Here is a 22,418-nt window from a genome sequence, read left to right as displayed (position 1 = left end):
ACCCATGACCTCTGACTCCCAAGCCTGGGCTCTTTCCACTGAGCCACGCTGCTTCTGATTATCTTGTATCTACTCCAGCACTTAGTGGACTGAGGGACTGTGGCAAGAGATGTCTCCATTTAAAGGGACAAAGGACCAGCCTAACTCAGACTGACACTCCTTAGGCCCTTAGATTTTATTTTATTTTTTGATATTTGTTAAGGACTTACTATGTGCCAGGCACAATATTAAGCACTATAGTAGATATAAGCTAATCAGGTCGGGCACAGTCATTGTCCCTCATGGGGTTCACAATCTTTATCCTCTTTTTGCAGATGAGGTGTGAGGCCCCATGAAGTTGTGTTTTACCCAAGCTCACAGAGCAAACAGGTGGCGGAGCTGGGATTAGAACCCAGGTCCTTCAGACTCCCAGGCCTTTACCACTATCCACTAGGCCACGCTTCTAAGATGGGAATGAATTCTTCACAGAGATGCTAGGTAAACTTATGGGGCTTTTCACAAGGCTTCCCCTTTGGGGCAGATTGTTAATTGCAGCGTTTGTGATAGCCATCTTGCTCGAGAAGACTCTGTGTTTGGAGAATTTGAGGGCTGATGCTGATCATGAAAACTAAGACTGATCTCTCTGAGGGTGGGTCTGAGACAGACGTGCCTTTGATTTGTCCTTGTTGAGATTTCTGAGTTGCAATTAACTGTTCTGTTACAAATTTGGGTTCCCCAAGGTGCCAGATAGGCGGCCTAGTAATGTTCCACACAGCAACCTGACAATCCAGGAGAGTTTGGTAGATAGAGAAGCCAACAGGATGAAGGAGGGGAGTGTAAATGGCAGAGCTAGGAGGTGGAAGAGACTCATCCAGTCTTCCGGACCCCTGAAAACTTTCCTCATACTGCCTTCTAGGGTGCAGCTGGTAATGCATCAATCAGTCATATTTATTGCACGTTCATTGTGTGCAGAGCACTGTCCTAAGCGCTTGAGAAAGTTCTATATAACAGAGTTGGTAGATACGTTCCCTGCCCACGATGAGCTTATAGTCTAGAGGGGGAGACAGGAATTAGTATAAATAAAATTACAGATATGGACATAAGTGCTGTGGGGCTGGGAGGGAGGATGAATAAAAGGAGCAAGTCAGGACAACGCAGAAGCGAGCGGGAAAAGAGGGAATGAGGATTTAGACAGGGAAGGCCTCCTGGAGGAGATGTGCCTTTAATAAGGGTTTGAAGGTGGGGAGAGTAATTGCCTGCCGGGTATGAAGGCACATGGATTCTATTCAGTTTTCCTTGGTAGATTTACATGATTTTATGGGAATCAAACAGTGGTATTTTTTTGTGTACTTTGTGTGCAGAACACTCTTCTAAGCTCTTGGGTGCGTACAATACAATAACAGCCGCATGATCTAGTGGATAGAGCACAGGCGCTGCACAGCACAGGTGAGTCATAAGGACCGTGGCCCTAATCCTGGCTCCGCCACTTGCCTGCTATAAGACCCTGGGCAAGTCACTTAATTTCTGTGTGCCTCAGTTACCTCAACTGAAAATGGGGATCAAGACTGTGAGCCCCTCATGGGACAGCGACTGTGTCCAACTCAATTGGCTTAAACAGTGGCTGGCACATAGTAAGTGCTTAACCAATGCCACTTAATATGGCATTAATATTAATGATATTAATTTAATATCATTGTTCTTATTGTTAGACGCAATCTCTCCCTTCAGGGTGTTTACAGTCTAGTGGAGGTTTTCTTCTCTTGTCCCCAGCTTCACTCTTCATTCTGCCCCTTTGGGAAAATCCTGGGCGAGGAACCTAAAGTCTACAACTATATTCACCCTCTTGGTCCTGTACTCATTCTCTTCCCTGGGTCCACATTTGCAGGCGATGGGGCTAGGGGAGAGGGAGGTGTTCCACAGATGTGATGGCAGGTGGCTCCTCCCTTGCGTCAGGGAACTGTGACACAATGCTGAATTGCCTTAAAATGTACCTACCCATGGGGACTTTTGCTCTCTGTCTTTCTGTTCCACCTCTCTCCGTCACAGGGATTGTTCCAAGCTATATCCCGCCATCTCAGGCTTTGCGTGAGTCTATTAACTCAGGCTTTCAAGGTGTCATTATTATTATTATCTAATTATCAGTTGATACTTCATAATCATCATAGTATTTATTGAGCACTTAACACTGCGCAGAACACTACCACGCACTTGGGAGAGTCCAACACAACAGTTGGCAGATGCATTCCCTGCCCACAGTGAACTTACAGTCTAGAGAGGGAGACACATTACTAGAAATAAATAATTTATAATATATAATTTAAAGATATGTACCTAACAGTGGTGGGGTTGGGGGGCAGTGAATAACTTTGTGCCAAGCACTGTACTAAGTGCTGGGGTAGAGAGAAAATAATCAGGTTGGCACAAGTCCCTATCCTACAAAGAGCTCACTGTCCAAGGGGGAGAGAGAACAGATATTTTATCCCCAATTTACTGATGAGGAAACTGAGGTACAGGGAAGTGACTTGCCCAAGCTCACAGCAGGCAAGTGGCCAAGCAGGGATTAGAGCCCAGATCGCATGACTCCCAGGCCCATGCTCTTTCTGCTAGGCCTCGCTGCTTCTCGGGGTCCTTTAGGGTCCCCTAGCTGTAATCTGTTAAACGGGGTCCAAAGAGAGGAGTTTCTTTTCTTGGCAAGATCTAGGTTCTTAGGTCAATCCTGAGTCCCTCTCCATGAACCAATTTCCACCCCCAACCCTGGGTTTCACCTGAGTTCACTACCAGATTCCAAAGTGGGGCCTGTTCTTCTGAAAGCACCCAAGTCCCCGGCCCCCACGCTGGGCCAGATCAGGGCCTTCACAGACACTCCCATAGTTCTGTTTACGGTTTTGATTCCTTGGGAGAGTTGACTTGGGTTAAAGTAGAGAGGAAAATCAGGCCCTCCTGAGAATTCTGTCTATTTCTTCCTCATCTCAAGTGGCTTCAGTTAGTTGTTTAGTCTTGTTTTCCACACAGATATCTCTGGGAGCCAAGACCAAGGCAAAAGATCCAGGAAATAAATGCTTGCATAAATGGAAATGTTCCTAAATAGGTTTGGGAGTTTTCTGCAGCTGCTCTCTGAACAGCTAGGGGTGGGGGCTGACCCTGCTGCAATTTGCTCTTCATTCATTATGACCTCTCAGTTTGTAGGATGGGCAATGCAGTGTACAGGCCAAAAGGCACAGACAGGATATTGCCAAAATTAGAGAGGTCTTCTGGAGGGCAGTGACTTGTTCTGGAAGCAACTCATTAGCTGGATGATGATGTTAATAATTCCCAGTAGCTGATCCGAGCTCAGGTGGATCAGAGTGATCGGATTCCATCCAAGTCGGTGAGAGGCTCCAGATTCATTCATTCATTCAATAGTATTTATTGAGTGCTTACTATGTGCAGAGCACTGTACTAAGCGCTTGGGATGAACAAGTCGGCAACAGATAGAGACAGTCCCTGCCATTTGACGGGCTTACAGTCTAATCGGGGGAGACGGACAGACAAGAACAATGGCAATAGAGTCAAGGGGAAGAACATCTCTTCGTCCCCGCGTGCAAATTCACCCATTGCAATGACGGCGGAGAAGAGCGGATCCTTTCTGACTGCCTGGATGAAAAATCCAAAGCCAGAGCCAAACCATCGGGGCTGGCAAGGAGCCAAACTTATTGGCCAAACTAGTTGTAGAAGGTGCTGATTCAAGCAGGACTTTAGCGAATCTCCTCCAGCGGGGAGGACGAGGAGGATGGTGCATTGCTTTTTGACTTGTTGGGAGGCTGGCATAGATGGAGTTTTAGGAAGGAATAGCCTGAAGTACATTTTGCTGCCCTAATTAGAAATTCAGTAGAGACAAAGAATGAAAACAAGATGAAAGGCCACTAATTCAGACATGAGTGGAGCCTCAATATAATGAAGGTCAAGTAGTGAAGTAAAACACTGAGCGTAATTAGGTTTGGGCTTGGACAGCACAAGAGACAGATGTGTGTAGTATAATCCGGACCGTGGCCCCACATTGTCTCTTCGAGCCAGACGTGCACTCAGATGAGCTGTACCATCGGTCGCATCACATTCAAGTACAGAGGACAACAATACCTAGATGTGTATGAATTTATAGGATTTCACTCAGTTTCTGCTCCCTGAATCTTTTTTGTTAGGGCTCAACCAGAAAAAAAACAACGTATAAAAGCTTCATTTCAAAAAAAAAGTCCATTTTTTGGCAGTGAAAATGCTAAGGAAAGACTCGAGTTGATTTATGAATCCACAGTAACCCTCAATTGATTCTAGGTAGTAGAACCTCCCATCAAGTTAGCTCATTTGTGTAATGAATTGTCTATATCTCTGCCATCATCAAAGGAATTGACTTATATTCGGGAAAGTCATATTCAAAAGGCTTAGGCATTTTAAAGTGAGTCATGAATAATTTTTCTGCTGGTCTTCCCTTCTCCCTATTCCTTGGCTAACTGGCCTCCCTGATCTGTTTTTTTCATCTCTTGGGAGTATCAATATCTTTGGCTCACCACAGGGCCCACACTTCCAAAGCAAAACTTGTGTATTCTAAAGTTTTGAATTATTGCTGGGATCCACTGCCCTTCATTGAACAGAGTGCCTTAATCTCATGATGGGCCAACAGGAAGGTGGGATGATGAGTGTTTGTTAAGCTATTTGCATCACTTGCAAAAGGCAGAAAGAGCAGCAAGGCCTAGAGAAAAGAGCCTAGGCCGGGAATCACAGGACCTGAATTCTAATCCTGGCTCTGCCACTTGCCTTCCATGTAGACCTTGGGCAAATCACTTAATTTCCCTGTACCTGTTGTCCCTCCTGCTTAAACTGTGAGCTCCATATGGGGCAGGGACCGTGTCCAACCTGATTATCTTGTAGCTACCCAAGTGCTTAGTACAGTGCATGGCACACATCGTAAGCACTTAACAAGTACCATTAAAAAACCCCCAAGAACAGTACAAACAAAATACTTGCCCTGTAGATGTATGTAAACCCTAAAATTGAAAATGAATCTCAATTTTTATCCAAATTAAAAATAGACCACCACTGAATTACTTGATTATGTATTGTTTATACCCCCAAAATTAATGGTCTGATGATGTTGACTGCAAGTAAGGATCACTTGGAAGAGGAGTTAAACTCAGATAAGAAATTTCAACCTCAGAGCTTAAAACTCCGGATCAGAAAAGTGAGCTAGTATATCTTTAGAGCTGGTGGGGTGTGGGAAACCAGGAGCTACAGGGAACCAAAGGGGAGGCTACGTATGTGGGGAGGAGGATAGCTGAGGTGGGAGTTTGCCAGCTTCCAAGTGTGACATCACCAGTCTATGATTGGACTTAATGGATTTAGCCCGTCTCTGAGTTATTCAGTAGAGAGGTACTTTAGACTTATTCATTCAATCGTATTTATTGAGCGCTTACTGTGTGCAGAGCACTGAACTCCTTGTGGGACAGGGAGCTTACTGTGTGCAGAGCACTGAACTCCTTGTGGGACAGGGACTATGTCTAACCGGATATACTTGTATGTACCCCAGCGCTTAGAACAGTGCTTGACACAGAGTAAGCGCTTAACAAGTGCCGTAGGCACCCAGTGCAATGTGGTTGTAAATAAATCATTTCGTTCCTCTAGACTGTAAGCTTATTGTGGACAGGGAATGTACCCACTAACTCTGTTGTGTTGTAGTCTCTCAAGTGCTTAGTAGAGTGTTTTGGACACAATAAGCACTCAATATGTACCATTGATTGATTAATTGTTGGAGGCCTAGTGGTAAGAACATGGGCCTGGGAGTCAAGAGACTTGAGTTTTAATCCCCCATTTGCCTGCTGTGTGACCTTGGACAAGTCACTTAACTCCTCTGTGTGTCGGTTCCTCATCTTCAAAATAGGGATTTAGTATTTGTTTTCCTTCCCTTTTAGACTGATTATCTGGTATTTATCTCAGTGCTTAGCACAATACATGGCACATATTAAGTGCTTAACAAATACCACAGTTATTGTTATTGGAAAATTGCAGATGGAAAATTATTTAGGGACCCATTGTAGAATGGGCAAAAGCAAATATAAGAATCCATTCTGGAGAGTATCATTATCATTGGTATTTATTGAGTGCTTACCGTGTGCAGAGCACTGTACTAAGCATGGAGAGTACAATCCAAGATGTGGGAGACTCATTCCCTGCCCATAATGATCTAACAGTCTAGAGTATGATGAACAGAGGCTATCATTTAAAGAGACTATCGTTTAAAGATCAGATGCAATGAACAGGCTAGAAGTATCGGGGAGAAAAGCAGAAAAGGGAAGATGTCATCAGCGAGGAAGGAATAGAAAAGAGGAAACAAACTTATGCTACAACAGTCAGAGAGAAAAAGCAAAGAAAGAATTAGGAATTCAGAATACCCTGAGAGTGAGGGAATATAGCCACCTTGCCCAGAATTCTTATATTTCTTATGTTTTGTCTTTGCTCCTTAAGTATTTGCCACTGATCTGGAACTTATTTTTAAGGAATGGAAAAGATGACCGTGAACATTACTGAAATATTTTCTTGGTGTTTTTCTCCTGTGCTATTTTGCTGTCCTTGGAGTCTTAGACAGAACTAACTTCATTCCCAGAGAAATATTAGTGTTCTTGTGAGTACTGATGGGGAAATTTCACAGATTACTCTAAAGGGGATTTCTTTTTCCCATCAAATGGAATTCATTACCCATTTCGTAGCAGACTGGTTGTATTCATTCATTCAGTGTTCATTCTTTGCAGTTTATTTGATTGTCGTTCATGTGCAAAGTGTTCCATTTTACTGTCCTATCTATTTCAGAGTTCTAGGGTTGCGAAGTGGGGGGAGCGGTGGAGGGAGGGGGATCTGACACGACTTTCTCCCCCCAGTTGCCTTAGCGCTGAGGCCAAGTGACAGACATGTTTTGTTCTGCCAGGGGCTGCAGGACAGAGGGTGAGGAAGCTTGTGTAGCAGCTCACTGGTCATTTATGGTACTGTACTCTCCCAAGCGCTTAGTACATTGCTCTGCACACGGTAAGCGCCTCAGTAAATATCACTGACCGATGAGAACAATAGGAGCTGGAGTTACCCAGCCCAGAATGAAAAGTTTTATGGAATGATAACTCTCCAGAGTCCATTCAGGGGGAAAGAGGGGAACGTTTCACCAGACCAAACCACTTGGAAGCCGAAGGAGGCAGCTTCTTAGGGCCGATCCTGGAGTGAAAATTTGATCTGTGCTGCAATGTCTCCCTCTTACCCGCATGCACACACAAGGGAGATACACACACACAGGTGCACGTACACACATACACACACACACACACACACACACGTGGGCACCCGCACATTCTTCATCTCTATCTCAGTGTCTCTCTTGGTCTTCCGCCACTCTGAGCTGGTTGAATTGGGCCCTGCTGGCCCAGCTCTACTCTCTGACCTCAGTGCCCATCCAGCCCTTCCGCAACTTGACCACCACCTGGAACGGCAGCACCTGGTACACCACCCCCGTCTTCCCCTCCAGATTGGGCTTCTCCCCATTTTCTGGGACCTCGAAGTCAAACCTCTGCAGGATCCAGGCCAGGAAGAGGAAGAGCTCTATGCGGGCCAGAGATTCCCCGAGACAGACGCGGGGCCCAGTCCCGAAGGGCAGGTAGCTGGAGGATGGCGAGATGAGTTGTTCGCCCTTCTTGTCCAGGAAGCGATCTGCGGGAGAGAAGATCCGCCCTGTGAGCTGGGCCGGGGGCTGCCCACGGCTGAGATGCACCCCCCGCCTGCCCCTCGCCAACCCTCCTGCCCGGCCCGCGGTGGGGCACCTGGTTCAAACCGGTCAGGGTTGCGCCACTCCATCTCGTCGTGATGCAGGGACCAGATGTTGATCATTATCCTGGTGCCTTTGTGGATAGTGTACTCGCCGATGCTGCGCCCAGGGAAGACAGGAGACAGGTCTGCTGCCCGCAGCGGAGGCATCACCCCCATTCCAGGACCCTTGTTTCTGTTTCTCCCTCTTTTTCCCCCTCTCCCCCTCTCCTTGGGAGAGCCTTGGGAACAGTCCCTCCACCCTCACCTCCTCCCCTTAAGGTCCGGAGGGTGGCCTCAGTTCAGTCAGTTAACAGCAGTACTTATTGAGCAGCTACTATTTACAGTGTATTCATTCATTCATTCAATCCTATTTATTGAGTACTTACTGTGTGCAGAGCACTGTACTAAGCACTTGAAATGGTCTAATATAAAAATTAACAGACACACTGTTCTACTGTACTCTCCCAAGCGCTTAGAATGAATGAATGAATCAATCAATCAACAGTGGTATTTATTGAGTGCCTACTATGTGCAGAGCACTCTACTAAGTGTGTGGGAGAGTACAGTGCAGCACAGTCGGCAGACACGTTCCCTGCCTACCTCGGCTCTGCTTGGTATGGCTTCTGTGTAGCATGACCTGCTGGGCAGGGATCAATGTCTATCATCTCCTCCTACGCACTTACTACAGTGCTCTGCACACAGCATGAGGTCAGTAAATACCACTGATTGATTGCTTGACTGATCAATCCAACCCCAGAGGAGAGGGCTATGAGTCCCTCTGCCTGGTAGGGGATGAGGAGAATTGGGTCTGGGGAAATCTGAGGAGCCTGAGGGGCAGTTAGCTGAATTCCCCCCTCTTCAATTTAATCTCTAAAATGCCCTGTTCATAGGTAGGCCCTGGGTCACCAAGGAGCAGCTGGTTGTAGCAAACACTCCTCTGCTGGGCCTTGGCCTCCTTCCTCTTGCTTCTGCCTCACTCCTGTCAGTCCTCTTCCTTAACCACTCCTCCTCTCTCCTTCATCCTCTTCTGACGGCTTCCAGTTGCCGCCTCTTAGAATCTAACCTCTCTTCTTCCTTGCCACTCGACCCCCACAACAATGAAAGCAGATGAAATCGTGAAAATTTGAGTGTAAAGGCCCCTCCTCATTTAATTGTGAAAAGGGCATCTGTTCTCTGTGTATTTGGGATAGTTTTCCAATTAAATGGTAAACCCCAGGTATTAGGTAGAGTCTTTGGCCCTCTGTCAAACAATCAATGGTATTTATCAAGTGCTTACTGTGCGCAGAGCCCTTTACCATGTGCAGGCCCTGCCATCAGTACCCAGAGGCTTCATATGGTCAATGACCCTTCCGAAGTACCTGGAGTCTTTCATTGCTATGTGGGGGATGAGGAGTGGGGTCACGGGCCGGATGCGGAGGATTTCACGGATGGAGGCCTCCAGGTAGATCAGCTGGTTCCTGTCGCTGAGCGCAGGCGTGCGGCTGAATCCTATCTTCCTGTCAATCTCCTCCTGTATCTTCTTCTTCACCTGCGGGAAGATGGGGGCGGCAGCCCCGGGCAGAGGGTCAGCCCACGAGGGGGATCCAGAGCCTCAGCCGGGGAGCTTGGGGAGATCCGGTCGGCCGGCCTCCTTTCTCTGGCGGGTGGGCAACAGAGGAGGAAGCTGGAGGGGAGAAGGAGCCGGATACGGAGGGGGGAAAATGGAGTGCCCCGGGGCCTCGGCAGAGATGGGAAAGACAATCATCGGAGGTGACGGAGGGGAGCTGGGGAGTCTGTGAAGGGTCAGGATGGCCCAGAGATGGCTGCTGAGGAGATGGGTCTGGGGCAATGCAGGAATGTTGGTATGGAAGGGAGGTCCTAATTTGGTTAATGTTGGGCCCTTGGGTAGGCAGCAAATTCTGCCTAGTTCCAGGATGCTTGATTTCTGGATGGCCCATTGGGCTCGGGGCAATTCCATGCTGCCCCTGGATCTGAAGGACCTGGCAAAGATGCCCATCTCTGCTTCCCGCGGCAGAAAGGCAGAGACCGGGGCTCCGGACTCACTCCTGAGGACCACCGGGAAGGTTTCCCGTGGAGGTGGGTGGCAACTGGGGGACTTCCATCAGGCCAGAGGGGGAGAAAAATGGACAGGACGCCCCGGGGTCTGTCACTAGTGGGTGGGTTGGGGTGGGTCTGGAGGAAGAACCTGGTGGCTGCCTTTTTTGCCATGCCATGGTGGGAAAAGCCCTCAGTCTTTGCCTAAATTTCTCCTGGGCCTGGCTGTCTCGCCATAGCTCATCCCTTCTCTAAAAGCCACATTATTGATGGCATCGGCCTTGAGATCCCGGAGTTCCCCTAATCCTCAGGGTCCGGAGATGGGCGGGCAGGAGGCTGGGGGCAGGGGCGGTGGGAGGGAAATGGTAGGTCTCTCGGGGGACATTTGGAAGAGCCCTTCTCTAAGAGCTGAGGGGCAGGGATTGGAGGCTTCTCACCTGGGGGTAGTGCAGCAGGAAGGCGATGAACCACTTGAGCACAGAGGAGGTGGTCTCCACACCAGCACCAAAAATGTCCCCAATCGTCATGATCACGTGGTCATCCGTCATGCTGGGCTCCTGAGGCATTCGGCTGTTGTTGTTGTCCATGTTCATCTTGGCCCTCAGCAACACATCCAGCAGGTCAACGATGGACTCGCTGCTGAATTTCTCCTGGGGAGGAAGGGAAACCATGCCGGTCGGCAAAGCTTCTTCCCTGCACCTCGAAAGAGGACACCTCCTGACCCCACCGTTCCGCTCCCCAACCCCCTGTGGAATCATCTCCCCTCCAGGAGGCCTTCCCTGATGAATCTCTCCTCTCCCCACCCTCTCTCCCCCACTCGTGCCACTTGAGCACTTCCATGGCTCCTTGAGTCTTCAGCTCCCCTTCCCGTTCGGCACTTAGCCTTAAGCCCTTGGGTACTCTCACCCCTGTCTGGCATTAGTGTACATATCTATACTCTTCTGCTACCCACTGCTTGTAATTTGTTTTCGTGTCTGCCTTCCCCTCTAGATTACATTTATCAACACAAATGTCCATCCGGGTCTCCCCGGTCCTGAAGAACTTCCGTATCAAACAGAAACTCCTTTCCATGGGCTTCAAAGTACTCAATCAGCATGCCCCATCCTACCTCACCTCACTAATCCAGAGCCCAGCCCTCACCCTCCTCTTCTCTAGTGCCAGCTTAATCACTGGGCCCCGATCTCGTCTATCTCACCGCCAACCCCTTCTCCCAGTCCTCCCTCTAGCCTGGAACTCCCTTCCCCTCCATAAATGAAGTCCACCATTCTCTCCATCTTCAAAACATTATTAAGGTTACATCTCCAAGAGACCTTCCCCGATTTAGCCCTCTTTCCCCAGCTCGCTCTCCCTTCTGTCTATGCACTTGGATCTGTGACCTTTGGGCATTTGATCTTCACCCCGCCCCCAACCCCACAGAACTTATGTATATATCTTTAAATTATATATTATAAATCATTTATTCACATTAATGTCTATCTTCCACTCTAAGCTGTAAATTCATTACGGGCAGGGAACGTGTCTGCTAATTCTGTTGTAGTATAGAACGTGTCTGCTAATTCTGTTGTCGTATACTCTCCCGAGTGCTTAGTACAGTGCTCTGCACATAGTGCTCAATAAACACCATTGATTGATTGATTGAAAGCTCCTTGAGGGCAGGATTATATCTGCTCTCTCTGTTGCACTCTCCTCAAGTACTTGGCCCAGTGTTCTCCCTTGAATAGGCACTCAATAAATTCTATTGATCGATTGGATCCAGGGGGGCAGGGACTTACTTTTCCCACCCCCCACCCCCGAACAGCTTGGGCCAGGCCCCCAAATCCTTGAACAACCAGAAATGCAGTGTTGCCTAGTGGGTAGAGAGCATGGGCCTGGGAGTCAGAGGGCCTGGGTGCTAATCCTAGCTTCACCACTTATCTGCTGTGTGACCTTGGGCAAGGCACTTAACTTCTCTTTGCCTTAGTTGAGAGAAGCAGTGGCTTCTCAGTGGCAAGAGCTCGGGCTTGGGAGTCAGAGGTCATGGGTTCGAATCCCAGCTCCACCACTTGTCATCTGGGTGACTCTGGGCAAGTCACTTCGCCTCTCTGTGCCTCAGTTACCTCATCTGTAAAATGGGGATGAAGACTGTGAGCCTCACGTGGGACAACCTGATTACGCTGTATCTACCCCAGCGCTTGGAATGGTGCTCTGCACATAGTAAGCACTTAACAAATACCAACATTATTATTATTATTATTAGTTACCTCATCTGTTAAATGGTGATTGAGTACCCTTCTGGAAGCAGTGTGGCCTAGTGGAATGAGCCCAGGCTCAGAAATCAGAGGACCCAGATTCTAATCCCAGCTCCACCAATGGCCTGCTGTCTATCCTTGGACAAGTCCCTTAACTTTTCTGGGCTACAGTTTCCTCATCTGGAAATTGAGGATTCAATAACTGTTCTCCTTTCCACTTAGCCCCATGTGGGACAGGGACTGTGTCCAACCCCGTTATCTTGGATTGACCCTAGCATTTAGTACAGCTCGTAATATCTCGGCTAGATTACTGTGTCAGCCTTCTCTCTGATCTCCCTTCCTCCTCTCTCTCCCCGCTCCAGTCTATTCTTCACTGCCCAGCTCATCTTCCTGCAGAAACACTCTGGGCATGTCACTCCCCTTCTTAAAAACCTCCAGTGGTTGCCTATCAACCTCCGCACAAAACAAAAACTTCTCACTCTAGACTTCAAGGCTCTCCATCACCTTGCCCCTTCCTACCTCTCCTCCCTTCTCTCTTTCCACTGCCCACCCCGCACGCTCCACTCCTCTGCCGCCCACCTCCTCACCGTCCCCCGTTCTCGCCTAACCCGTCGCCGACCCCTGGGCCAAGTCCTCCCGTGGTCCTGGAACGCCCTCCCTCCTCACCACCGCCAAACTAATTCTTTTCCCCTCTTCAAAACCCTACTTAAAGCTCACCTCCTCCAAGAGGCCTTCCCAGACTGCCTTTTCCCTCTGCTCCCTCTACCCCCCCTTCACCTCTCTAATAATAATAATAATGTTGGTATTTGTTAAGCGCTTACTATGTGCCCAGCACTGTTCTAAGCGCTGGGGTAGACATAGGGGAATCAGGTTGTCCCACGTGGGGCTCACAGTCTTAATCCCCATTTTACAGATGAGGGAACTGAGGCACAGAGAAGTTAAGTGACTTGCCCACAGTCACACAGCCGACAAGTGGCAGAGCTGGGATTCGAACTCATGAGCCCTGACTCCAAAGCCCATGCTCTTTCCACTGAGCCACGCTGCTCTCTGCAGCTAAACCCTCTTCTCCCCCCTTTCCCTCTGCTCCTACCCCTCTCCCTTCCCATCCCCTCAGCACTGTACTTGTCCGCTTAACTGTACATATCTTCATTACGCTATTTTGTTAATGAGATGTACACCTTGATTCTATTTATTTGCTATTGTTTTAATGAGATGTTCTTCCCCTTGATTCTATTTATTGCTATTGTTCTTGTCTGTCTGTCTCCCCCAGTTAGACTGTGAGCCCGTCAAAGGGCAGGGACTGGCTCTTTCTGTTACCGATTTGTACATTCCAAGTGTTTAGTACAGTGCTCTGCACATAGTAAGCGCTCAATAAATACTATTGAATGAATGAATACAGCGCTTGGCAAACACCATCATCTTCATCATCATCATTGGATGGCAGCACCGAACAGGGATGGTGAAGGAGTCAACGAAGGTCAGGTCAGAGCAGAGAAACTGGCATGGGCCCCACAGCTGGCACCCCAAGAAGCCAAGAGGAAGCAGGCCCCTGAACACTTCCTAACCAGTCTCAGATTACCCTCCTGCAGTGCCGACTTCTGAGACCTGCTCGGGGGAACCACCAAACTTCAGAGTGCCATTGGGTAAGATCTTCTCAGAGAACGAGACCTTTTGGCTTTTGCTGCTGGATTACCCGTGGGCCGGAGCTCGATAAGGACTCTGGTTTGGACTGGAGATGGAGAGATGGCCCCTGGCAGGGCAGGTCCAGTTTAATTAAAAGATGCCCTCCCGGTGACAATATTTCCATTTCCTGCCTGCCTCCCTGCCCACCTGCCACTCCCTGCCCCAGCTTCGAAACCTACTTGATGGTCTTTGAATCGTTTCTTCAGCAGTTTGTTTCGGATCTCCACGCTCTTTTTCAGCAACCTCAGCTCTTTGTTGGGGAACACCTGGGGAAAGAGAAAGATTCTTGAGATGAGTGATGGCCAACCCCTCGGCTTCCTTTCCTTTTCCACCCCCCCCGCCCCCCGCCTACTTCCCGGCCGGGGAAAACGGTCCCAGTGGGGGTACTGGGCAAGTCACTTAACTTCTCTGTGCCTCAGTTACCTCATCTGTAAAATGGGTATGAGTGTGTGCCCCATGTGGGACAGGGACTGTGCCCAACCTGATTAACTTGTATCTACGCCAGCCCATAGAGCAGTGCTTGGCACATAGTAAGTGCTTCATGAGTACCATTGTTATTATTATTATTATTACTATTAGTGGCCCATCGCCCCAGGGGTGAACCACATACACCTCCAGTGCATGGCCAGAGCCGGCATCTGCCCAGTCCCTGCCATGCCCAGCCCCTCTGCTCAACCCTAGAGCTCCCTTCTGGAAGATATAGATTACTCATATATATCTATCCGCAAGTCATCTGGGATTCTGCATGATCAGCTTATGCTCAGCTCTTCCACAAACCCTCAGCCACGGGAAGATGTCTACGAGGCTGTCCTTGGCGATAGTGTTGATGATGTGCTCGCTGTTCATCAGCAATTGGTCCAGCTCCGGGTCCCCCAGCTCGAAGCAGGAGTTGAAGCAAAGGTGGGACACCACGTTGGACACCACCAAGAAGATTTCTCGGCTGAAGTCAAAGGAGGTGCCTTGTCTTTCGGCCAGTAATTTGCACAGGAATGCCGCTTGCTGGTTGACTGGAAGAGAGCGAGAGAGAGAGAGAGATCCAGTTGGAAAAAATAAGATGATGCTCGCTCCCTCGCTCCTCATCCCTGGCGCAGCAGCGACAAGTCTCACTCATTCTCCGATCTATTCTCCTTTCTCTCTGGCTGCTCCTCTCAGTCTTTTCACAGATTCCCCATCTGCCTCCCACCCTCTGACAGTTGAGGTGGCAGGGAGGGGTGTCCCCCCAGGCCCAGTTCTGGGTCCCCTTCTATTCACCATCTACACCCACTCCCTTGAAGAACTCATAAGCACCCATGGCTTCAACTATCCTCTGTGTGCGAGTGATTCAGCCCTGGCATCTCTCCTTCTCCGCAGTCTCGCAGGTCCTCCTGCCTCCAGGACATCTGTCTTTGCACTTGCCTGCTGTGTGACCTCGGGCAAGTCACTTCAAGCGGCCCGTTTCCACAACTGTAAAATGGGGGAATCCAATCCCTATTTGGATAGGGATTCTCCTATTTGGAGAAGCAGCGTGGCTCAGTGGGAAGAGCCCGGGCTTGGGAGTCAGAAGCCATGGGTTCAAATGCCGACTCTGCCACTTGTCAGCTAACTGTGGGCGAGTCACTTAACTTCTCTGTGCCTCGGTTACCCCATCTGTAAAATGGGGATTAAGACTGTGAGCCTCACGTGGGACAACCTGGTATCCACCCCGGCGCTTAGAACAGTGCTCTGCACATAGTAAGCACTTAACAAATACCAACGTTTCTTCTTTTCTATTTTCCCTCCTACTTTGTGAGCCTCACCCGAGACAGGGAATGCGTCCGACCTGATCGAGTGGTATCTACCGCAGCGCTTAAGACAGTCCTCGACAAATACCATTAACAAATAGCATTTCAAGTACAAATACCATTAACAAAGAGCATTTTTGCAAAAAGAAGCCGAAGACTCTTCTTGGCGAAGTTGGGCTGCCGAGTCTTGGAGGGAAGGACCACAAGGTGGCAGCAGAGGGCAAGGAACGCTCTGTCGCTCAAGCGAGCACCGCCCGCGCTGGGGCTGAGCATTTGTGAGCACAATAAAGGGAAAAAAACCGGATTCCTGCCCTCGAGGAGCTTACGATCGATCAAGACAGGCACTTCATTGCTGCGGGGGTTGGAAGCCTTAAAAAATAAAAATAAATGGCGGTATTTGTTAGGCGCTTACTATGTGCAAAGCACCGTTCTAAGCGCAGGGGGATACAAGGTGATCAGGTTGTCCCACGTGGGGCTCACAGTTTTAATCCCCATTTTACAGATGGGGGATCTGGGGCACAGAGAAGATAAGTGACTTGCCCAAAGTCACACAGCTGGCAAGGGGCAGAGCCGGGATTAGAACTCACAACCTCTGACTCCCAAGCCTGGGCTCTTTCCACTGGGCCACGCTGCTTAAGCCCTTAGGGATCCCAAGTGGGCAGATTCGAGGCCCACTGGGGAAGGCTTCCAGGGGGAGATGTGATTTCAGAAGGGCTTCGAAGAGGGGGACGACTGCGATCCGATTGAGGGGAAGGAGAAGGGCGTTTCAGGAAAGGAGGGGAGTGTGAGCAAGGGGTCGGCGGCATTAGGGTCGAGAATGAGGCGCAGTGCCTATATAGGCTGTACAAGAATGAAAAGGGAGAGCGGGGGTGCAGTGGGAGAAGTGGGTGGGTAAGTACGGGGGAAAGAGGTAAAGCCTGCTGGAGAGAAGAATGGGAGTCGATATGGAGGGATGGCTGAGAAGGCAGAGGGAGTGGGGGTGGGAGGGGCTGGAGAGGCGAGGGGGAGGTGAGAAGAAGCATGGCATAGTGGATGGAGCACGGGCCTGGGAGTCAGAAGGTCATAGGTTCTAATCCCACCTCCTCCACTAATAATAATAATGTTGGTATTTGTTAAGCGCTTACTATGTGCAGAGCACTGTTCTAAGCGCTGGGGAAGATACAGGGTAATCAGGCTGGCCCACGTGAGGCTCACGGTTAATCCCCATTTTCCAGAGGAGGTCACCGAGGCACAGAGAAGTGACTAGCCCACAGTCACACAGCTGACAAGCAGCAGAGCCAGGATTTGAACCCAAGACCTCTGACTCCCAAGCCCGGGCTCTTTCCACTGAGCCACGCTGTCTGCTGGGTGACCTTGGGCAAAGTCACTTCACTTCTCTGTGCCTCAGTTACCTCATTTGTAAAATGGGGATAGAGACCGTGAGCCCCACGTGGGACAGGGACTGTGTCCAATCCAATTAGCTGGTATCCACTTCGGCGCTTTGTACAGCACCTGACATACAGCAGGCGCTTAACAAATACGATAATTCTAATAATTATTATTACTTGGGGGAGGCGATGGTTTTGATATTGTCAAAAAGCAGTCGGTATGGTCATTAGGTGTGAGAGAGGAGGAGATGGGGACAGTAGAGGTTTCAGAAGGAAGTTCAAGGTCCAGAAGAATTGAGGAGGCAGTGGGCATAGAAATCCGGCACAGAGGAGAAGTAGAATTTCTGAGTGGTGGAGAGGGCCGAGTTAGAGCTGGGGAGGATGAATTTGAAGTGACCGAAGTTGGCCTGGAACCCGGGGTCTCCTCTGAATAAACGCCTCGTGGCAGGATCCCAGGGCTGGAGGAAGTGTACTGTGGAGGTGATCTGGGGCTGAGGCTTCACGGTGGGAGACTAATGGAAAAACAGGGAAGCAAGGGAGTTAAGGGCAGGGATTTGCGCATCGTTGTGGGGAGGTTGGGTTGGCGGTCCAAATTCAGACATTATGGCCTGGGAAAAGTGGAGGGAGTCTAGAGATTTAGAGGTCTCTGTTGAGGGAAAGAAGAGTTTTGCAAGGAGGAGGGGTTTGGGAGAGAAGGCAGTCAGTAGATGTGGTTGTGGTCAGACAGAGGGATTTCAGAATTGGTGAGGTTACCCCTTCCAAGGCAAGGACCCCAAGGCTTCCAGACAGTCACAGAGGCAAAACTAGCCCCGGGTGAATTTGGGGGGGCAGGGTGAGTGCAAGATGTCAGGAAGTTTTAATAAGAGGCTCCTATGGCAGGGTCATTTCCAATCCTCAGGGCAGGCTGGGGACATTCTCCCCTGTTCTGGGTGGTGGGATGCACCTTCAAGAAGGGTGGACTTTGAGAGTGGAGAAGGGGCTTTCAGAAGCAGGGATACAGACATTCCACACACACACTTTCTTACTCCTGGTCTCTCCTACACCAGCTGTCCTAGTTTAGTTGGGAAAGCCCTGACATTTTGGGGGGTCTGCCCATCTCCCACTTTAGCTTCTTCAGGGAAAAAAGAATGGCATGCAGACGTCAGCTGATGGGAGGAGGGCCAAAGCATCTCGCTTCCCCATCCCGCGTAGGGCTAGAGGGGATGGCAGGCCGACTGGTTCGGGAGGGGCGATGGGAACAGAAGAGTGCCCGTGAGCCCATTCTAGCGAGGGTCATTTTTTCCCCCTTTCATCTCCATGTTGGCACAGGGTTGGATTGGCCGGAGTGTGTGCGCTAAGGAGCGGAAGTGGCTCAGATGTGCCTCCAGCCCCCACCCAAGGCCAGGGCACAGAGAGGGGTCGGCAGCCCAGAGCTGGACCCAAACCGCCGCGTTGGTGGCCGAGTCCACTCCGGCCTCACGGGGCATCTCGGGCTTCCTCCCTTCCCCGCCTGACTGTGGGTTTCCGGAAGCTGAAGAGACCCTGAAGGCCCTGACGGCATCCCACCCTCCTTTCTCAAGCCCTAGACCATCAAAGGGTCCCCTCTGTGCCCACCCCCTTCCTTCCCACTCCCCCCACTCCTCTCCCCTCCCTGACCCCTGCCCTCTCTGCCCACTCACCGATCTTCTCCACATGCAGGGATCCATCCTTGAACATGGCGAAAGCTGACTGCACCAGTTTGCGCTGCTGCTTCCACATGGGGCCGAAGTTGCTGAAGGCGATGTCTTTGCCATCTTGGGAAAGGATGTTGGTGGTCACCTGCAGGTTACAGGGGGGACAGCGTCACCGGCCAGCCTCACAGAACCTGTTCCTCCCTTTCCCCCGGATCCGCCTTCTTCTAAGGGTTGAGGGAGCTTCACTCCCCCACCCCCACCTCCCCTGGGCCACTGACTTGCAAGGTGGAGGAGCCCCATGCTGCCGGGCATGTTAGAAACAGCGTGGTTTCGGGCAAAGAGCCTGGGCCTGAGCATCAGAGGACCTGGGTTCTAATCCCCATTCCGCCATTTGCCTGATGTGAGAGATGATGGATGAGAGATGATGTATCTACCTAAACTCTTAGTACAGCGCTTGGCACACAGTAGGAGCTTAACAAATGCCACAGTTTTTTATTATTATTATTATTCTCTCTCAGGGCTGCAGTGCCCGTTATCATCTAAGGCCCTTTCCAGAGCTCAGAGAAACCTGAGAGAAAGAGAGAATTCATCCCCCCCTCAACTTCTCTCAGACCAGAGGAGTTGGGGTGGAGAGGGTAGGGAGGGGCCCTTCTGGCCCCTCTGCCGGGGTGGGGACTGGGGACATTTCCCTTTCTTCTCTCCTCAGGGAGCTCCCAGCCATCAGAGCAACACACTGCCATCAGCGCTTTCCTCCCACAGGGGTCCAAACTCCTGCTGTCTGGGCAACTGCGGAAGGAATGGGGGTCAAATGAACTGTTGTCCTGGTTAACCAAGTGTGGGGTTGTGAGGGGGAGGCTGCTCTGTGAAGAGAAAGTGGCAGGGAGTGTCTAAGCTGCCCACTGAGGGAAAAGATGATTATGCTGGGACTAAGACAGGCTTCTGCCCCACCCCCTCCAGCTTTTCCACCTCCCCTTGTCTCCCTCACCCCCACCTCCCTCCAGACCCGCTGCCTCCTACCACACTGACCCTTCACTCGGACCCCCAGACACAAGGCTGCTCCCAACCTCCCAACTGGGTGGAGAATGAAGGTCTTAGTGTGGGAGGGAGAGGACGAGGGGTCTGCCCCAAACAGCCAGGGCATCCGAGCTGAGGTAGGAGGGCGGCAAAGGAGACTATTACCCTAATGGGGCCACATGCGAACCCGCGAGAGGCCACGAGATGGAACTGACTGGGGTGACTCTCCTCTCCTTCCCCACCCTACGGTGTGGCCGGGCAGTGGCCGGGCTTCCAGTCTGATACTGGGCACAAAGGGGTGTCCGTGGCCACCTAGAGTCAGGAGCCTCCCCCACCACCCGGGAGCAGCGTCGCTGGGTCCAGTCCCCCGTTTCGTTGGCAGACGGTGGTAGTGGTACCGCTGGGGAGCATCTGGGGGCCCCTCCTTGGAAGGGCGTGGGAGAGCACGGGTTGGCGAGGGGAGGATGCGGGCCCTGCTCTCCCTCAGTGTCCCCCTAACCCCCCAACTGTTCAGCTGGGAGGTGAAGGGGGGAGCTGGTGAGAAAGGAGAAGTGGGGCAGTGAGAGCACTGGCAGAGGCTTACAGATGAGGGGGAGAGTGGAAGCATCTGGGAAGTGCTAAACCAAGCAAGGATGGGCTGCCTTCTCCCTGTCTCCTCTCCTTCTCCTCCCTTCCATCCTTCCCCTGCCTCCCTCCCATATTCTCCCCTGTGAGCACTGCCCGCCTGGCATCCTAGGGGGACAAGGAACATCCCCCGCTTTTGTCCCATTTCCGGCTCTGGTCTGACCAGATGGGAGGGCTGCCTTGCCGGGGAGTCCTGTCCCCTGGAGGATCGGGGGGCCAGGGGCCGACGCTCAGCCAACCACGCCCCCAGAGACCGAGAATTCTATGCTTGGCTGCTCCATCCTGCCCGGGGTCTCCCCAGACCCAACCGGCTGGAGGTTCCCCTAGGGATCTATGCGGTCTGGACCATCCTGGACTTGGAGGAGGCGACGTCTGCCCTCGTCCTTGCTCCGAGGAGTCTGGGTGAAATGCCCGACCCTCTGCGGCCCCCAAGCCCATGGTACAGAAGCCCCACCCAGGGGCCCGAGACCCCAGATTCTTGGAGCGAGGCTCAGCCAGATCCCAGGGCCTGTGACCCACAGGAGTGGGTACGTCCCACCCCAAAGGGGGACCCGTGGCGGACAAGTCCCTGGCTGAGTTCCCCTGGGTCTGGGCGGGAACCCTGGAGGTGAGCCCCGAGGGGGTGATGGAGAAGCCCTCTGGGTGGGGTCTGCCCACCACCTCCAGGACCCCACATAGCCTACTGGAAAGACCACGAGTCTGAGAGCCAGGGGACATGGGTTCTAATCCTGGCTCTGCCACAGATCTGCTGTATGACCTTGGGCAAGTCCCTTAATTTCTCATGCCTCAGTTATCCCCTCTGTAAAATGGGGATTAAGATCGTGAGCTCCATGTGGGACGAGGACTCTGTCCTACCTGATTACCTTGTATCTATTCAGTACTTAGAGCAATGCTTGGTACACAGTAAGTGCTTAAAAAACAAAAATAATAATCCCAGCTCCGCCACTTACCTGCCGTGTGACCTTGGACCTTGGACCTCTCTGTGACTCAGTTCTTTCAACTGCAAAATGGGGATTCAATACCCGTCCTCCCTCCTACTTAAACTTTGAACCCCACGGTGTGACCTGATGATGTTGCATCTATCCCAGCACTTAGTAAAGTGTTTGGCACACAGCGCTTAACCAAAGCCACCATTATGTCTTACTGTTTCTGCTGGATGGGCACCGCGCCCGCTGCTTACCAGAGAAGGACGCCCGGCGAAGTCCTTGCCCTTCTTCAAGAGGACCTCCTTGGCCGGGAGGTGATGGTTGATCACCACGGTGTACTGGGAGCCCATCCACAAGGAGAAGGTGCTGCCGTATTTCTTCTGGAGGTCTCTCAAGATCAGGTGCGGGTGTTCCGAGTTGTAGAGGGACAGCAGGCTCCCGATGATGGGCAAGGAAGGCAGGCTCCGGGGGTACTTCCTGCCCGCCTGCTTCTGCCTGGAGAAGAAGAGCAGGAGAAGCAGAGGGAGCAGCAGGGCCACGAGCAGGGCCGGCATAGCTGGAGGGAAGGATGGGAGCGGGCAGAGAGGGGAGGCGGGAAGCCTGGAGCCCCAAGCACCGCCGCCAGAGCTCTTTTAAGGCTTTCCCCGGGCATCACCTTGACTTCATGTTATCACTTGCCTTGTGGAGGGCAGCTGTGTTTTTGAGGATGACGGGGTTTGGGGGGAGGGGAGAGACTGGTGGGCCCGCCACCTGGAGTGGGGCCAGACCTGCGTCGTCCGGGTCGAGGGAAGCAGAGGGAGGGGATGGGGCCGGTGGGGCCCCCCAGGCTGGAGGCATTCCCCGGACAGAGGGATCCCGTTGGGCTGCCCCTCTGCAGAGACGCTCCCCGGGCTGGGGAGAGGAGACGTTGGAAATTGCTTTCTCCATCAAGGTCCCAGGCGAACGCAGCCTCTCGCTGCACGTTCAAGGTGGGGCCGCTGCCGAAGGCAGGCCGGCGTTCCCAAGTTGGCATCGCTTTGGTGTGGAGGAGGAGCACCTTCTGTCCCTGGACACCACTCATTTGCCACAAACCCTTTCCACTCTTTTTGTTTTTATGGTTAACTGCTTACTACATACCAGGCGCTGGCCTAAAGCGCTGAGGTAGATTTGAGCTGATCGAGTTGGACACGGTCCACGTCCCAGATGAGACTCATCCCTGTATCGCAGGTGAGGTAACTGAGGTGCAGAGAAGTGAAGAAACTTGCCCAACCTCACCCAACAGACAAGAGGCCGAGCTGGGATTCGATCCCAGGTTCTTCTGGATCAATTAATGGTATTAATTGAGCACTTACTGTGTGCA

The 22,418-nt window shown here is 51.4% G+C and overlaps 1 protein-coding gene across 1 annotated transcript; it reads right to left on the bottom strand.

Annotated features, from left to right (window-relative positions):
• Nucleotides 1-6,705: 6,705 nt before the first annotated feature.
• LOC100080906 (steroid 17-alpha-hydroxylase/17,20 lyase) lies at nucleotides 6,706-21,702 on the bottom strand. The gene is made up of 8 exons (XM_029081205.2): nucleotides 21,334-21,702; nucleotides 18,522-18,660; nucleotides 14,514-14,743; nucleotides 13,916-14,002; nucleotides 10,263-10,475; nucleotides 9,150-9,319; nucleotides 7,806-7,909; nucleotides 6,706-7,695 (listed from the first exon to the last, which is right to left on the bottom strand). The coding sequence occupies exons 1-8, from the start codon at nucleotides 21,631-21,633 to the stop codon at nucleotides 7,418-7,420; spliced, it is 1,521 nt and encodes a 506-aa protein (XP_028937038.1). The 5' UTR covers nucleotides 21,634-21,702; the 3' UTR covers nucleotides 6,706-7,417.
• Between the last annotated feature and the right edge of the window lie 716 nt (nucleotides 21,703-22,418).

This window comes from Ornithorhynchus anatinus, chromosome 16 (genome assembly GCF_004115215.2).
Source record: "Ornithorhynchus anatinus isolate Pmale09 chromosome 16, mOrnAna1.pri.v4, whole genome shotgun sequence".
NCBI lineage: Eukaryota > Metazoa > Chordata > Mammalia > Monotremata > Ornithorhynchidae > Ornithorhynchus > Ornithorhynchus anatinus.
Note: the sequence above shows the minus strand (reverse complement) of the source record. Positions and strands in the feature narration are given on the sequence as shown.

Bases quoted from the DNA above. Each gene is read 5' to 3' on its own strand.
- LOC100080906 (XM_029081205.2), bottom strand. From the start codon at position 21,633: ATGCCGGCCCTGCTCGTGGCCCTGCTGCTCCCTCTGCTTCTCCTGCTC. The intron at 14,744-18,521 runs GTGAGTGGGCAG...GCTCTCTTCCAG, and splicing joins CCTGCATGTGGAGAAGATCG to TCAACCAGCAAGCGGCATTC. The intron at 10,476-13,915 runs GTAGGTTTCGAA...CTTCCTCCCCAG, and splicing joins AACGATTCAAAGACCATCAA to GAGAAATTCAGCAGCGAGTC.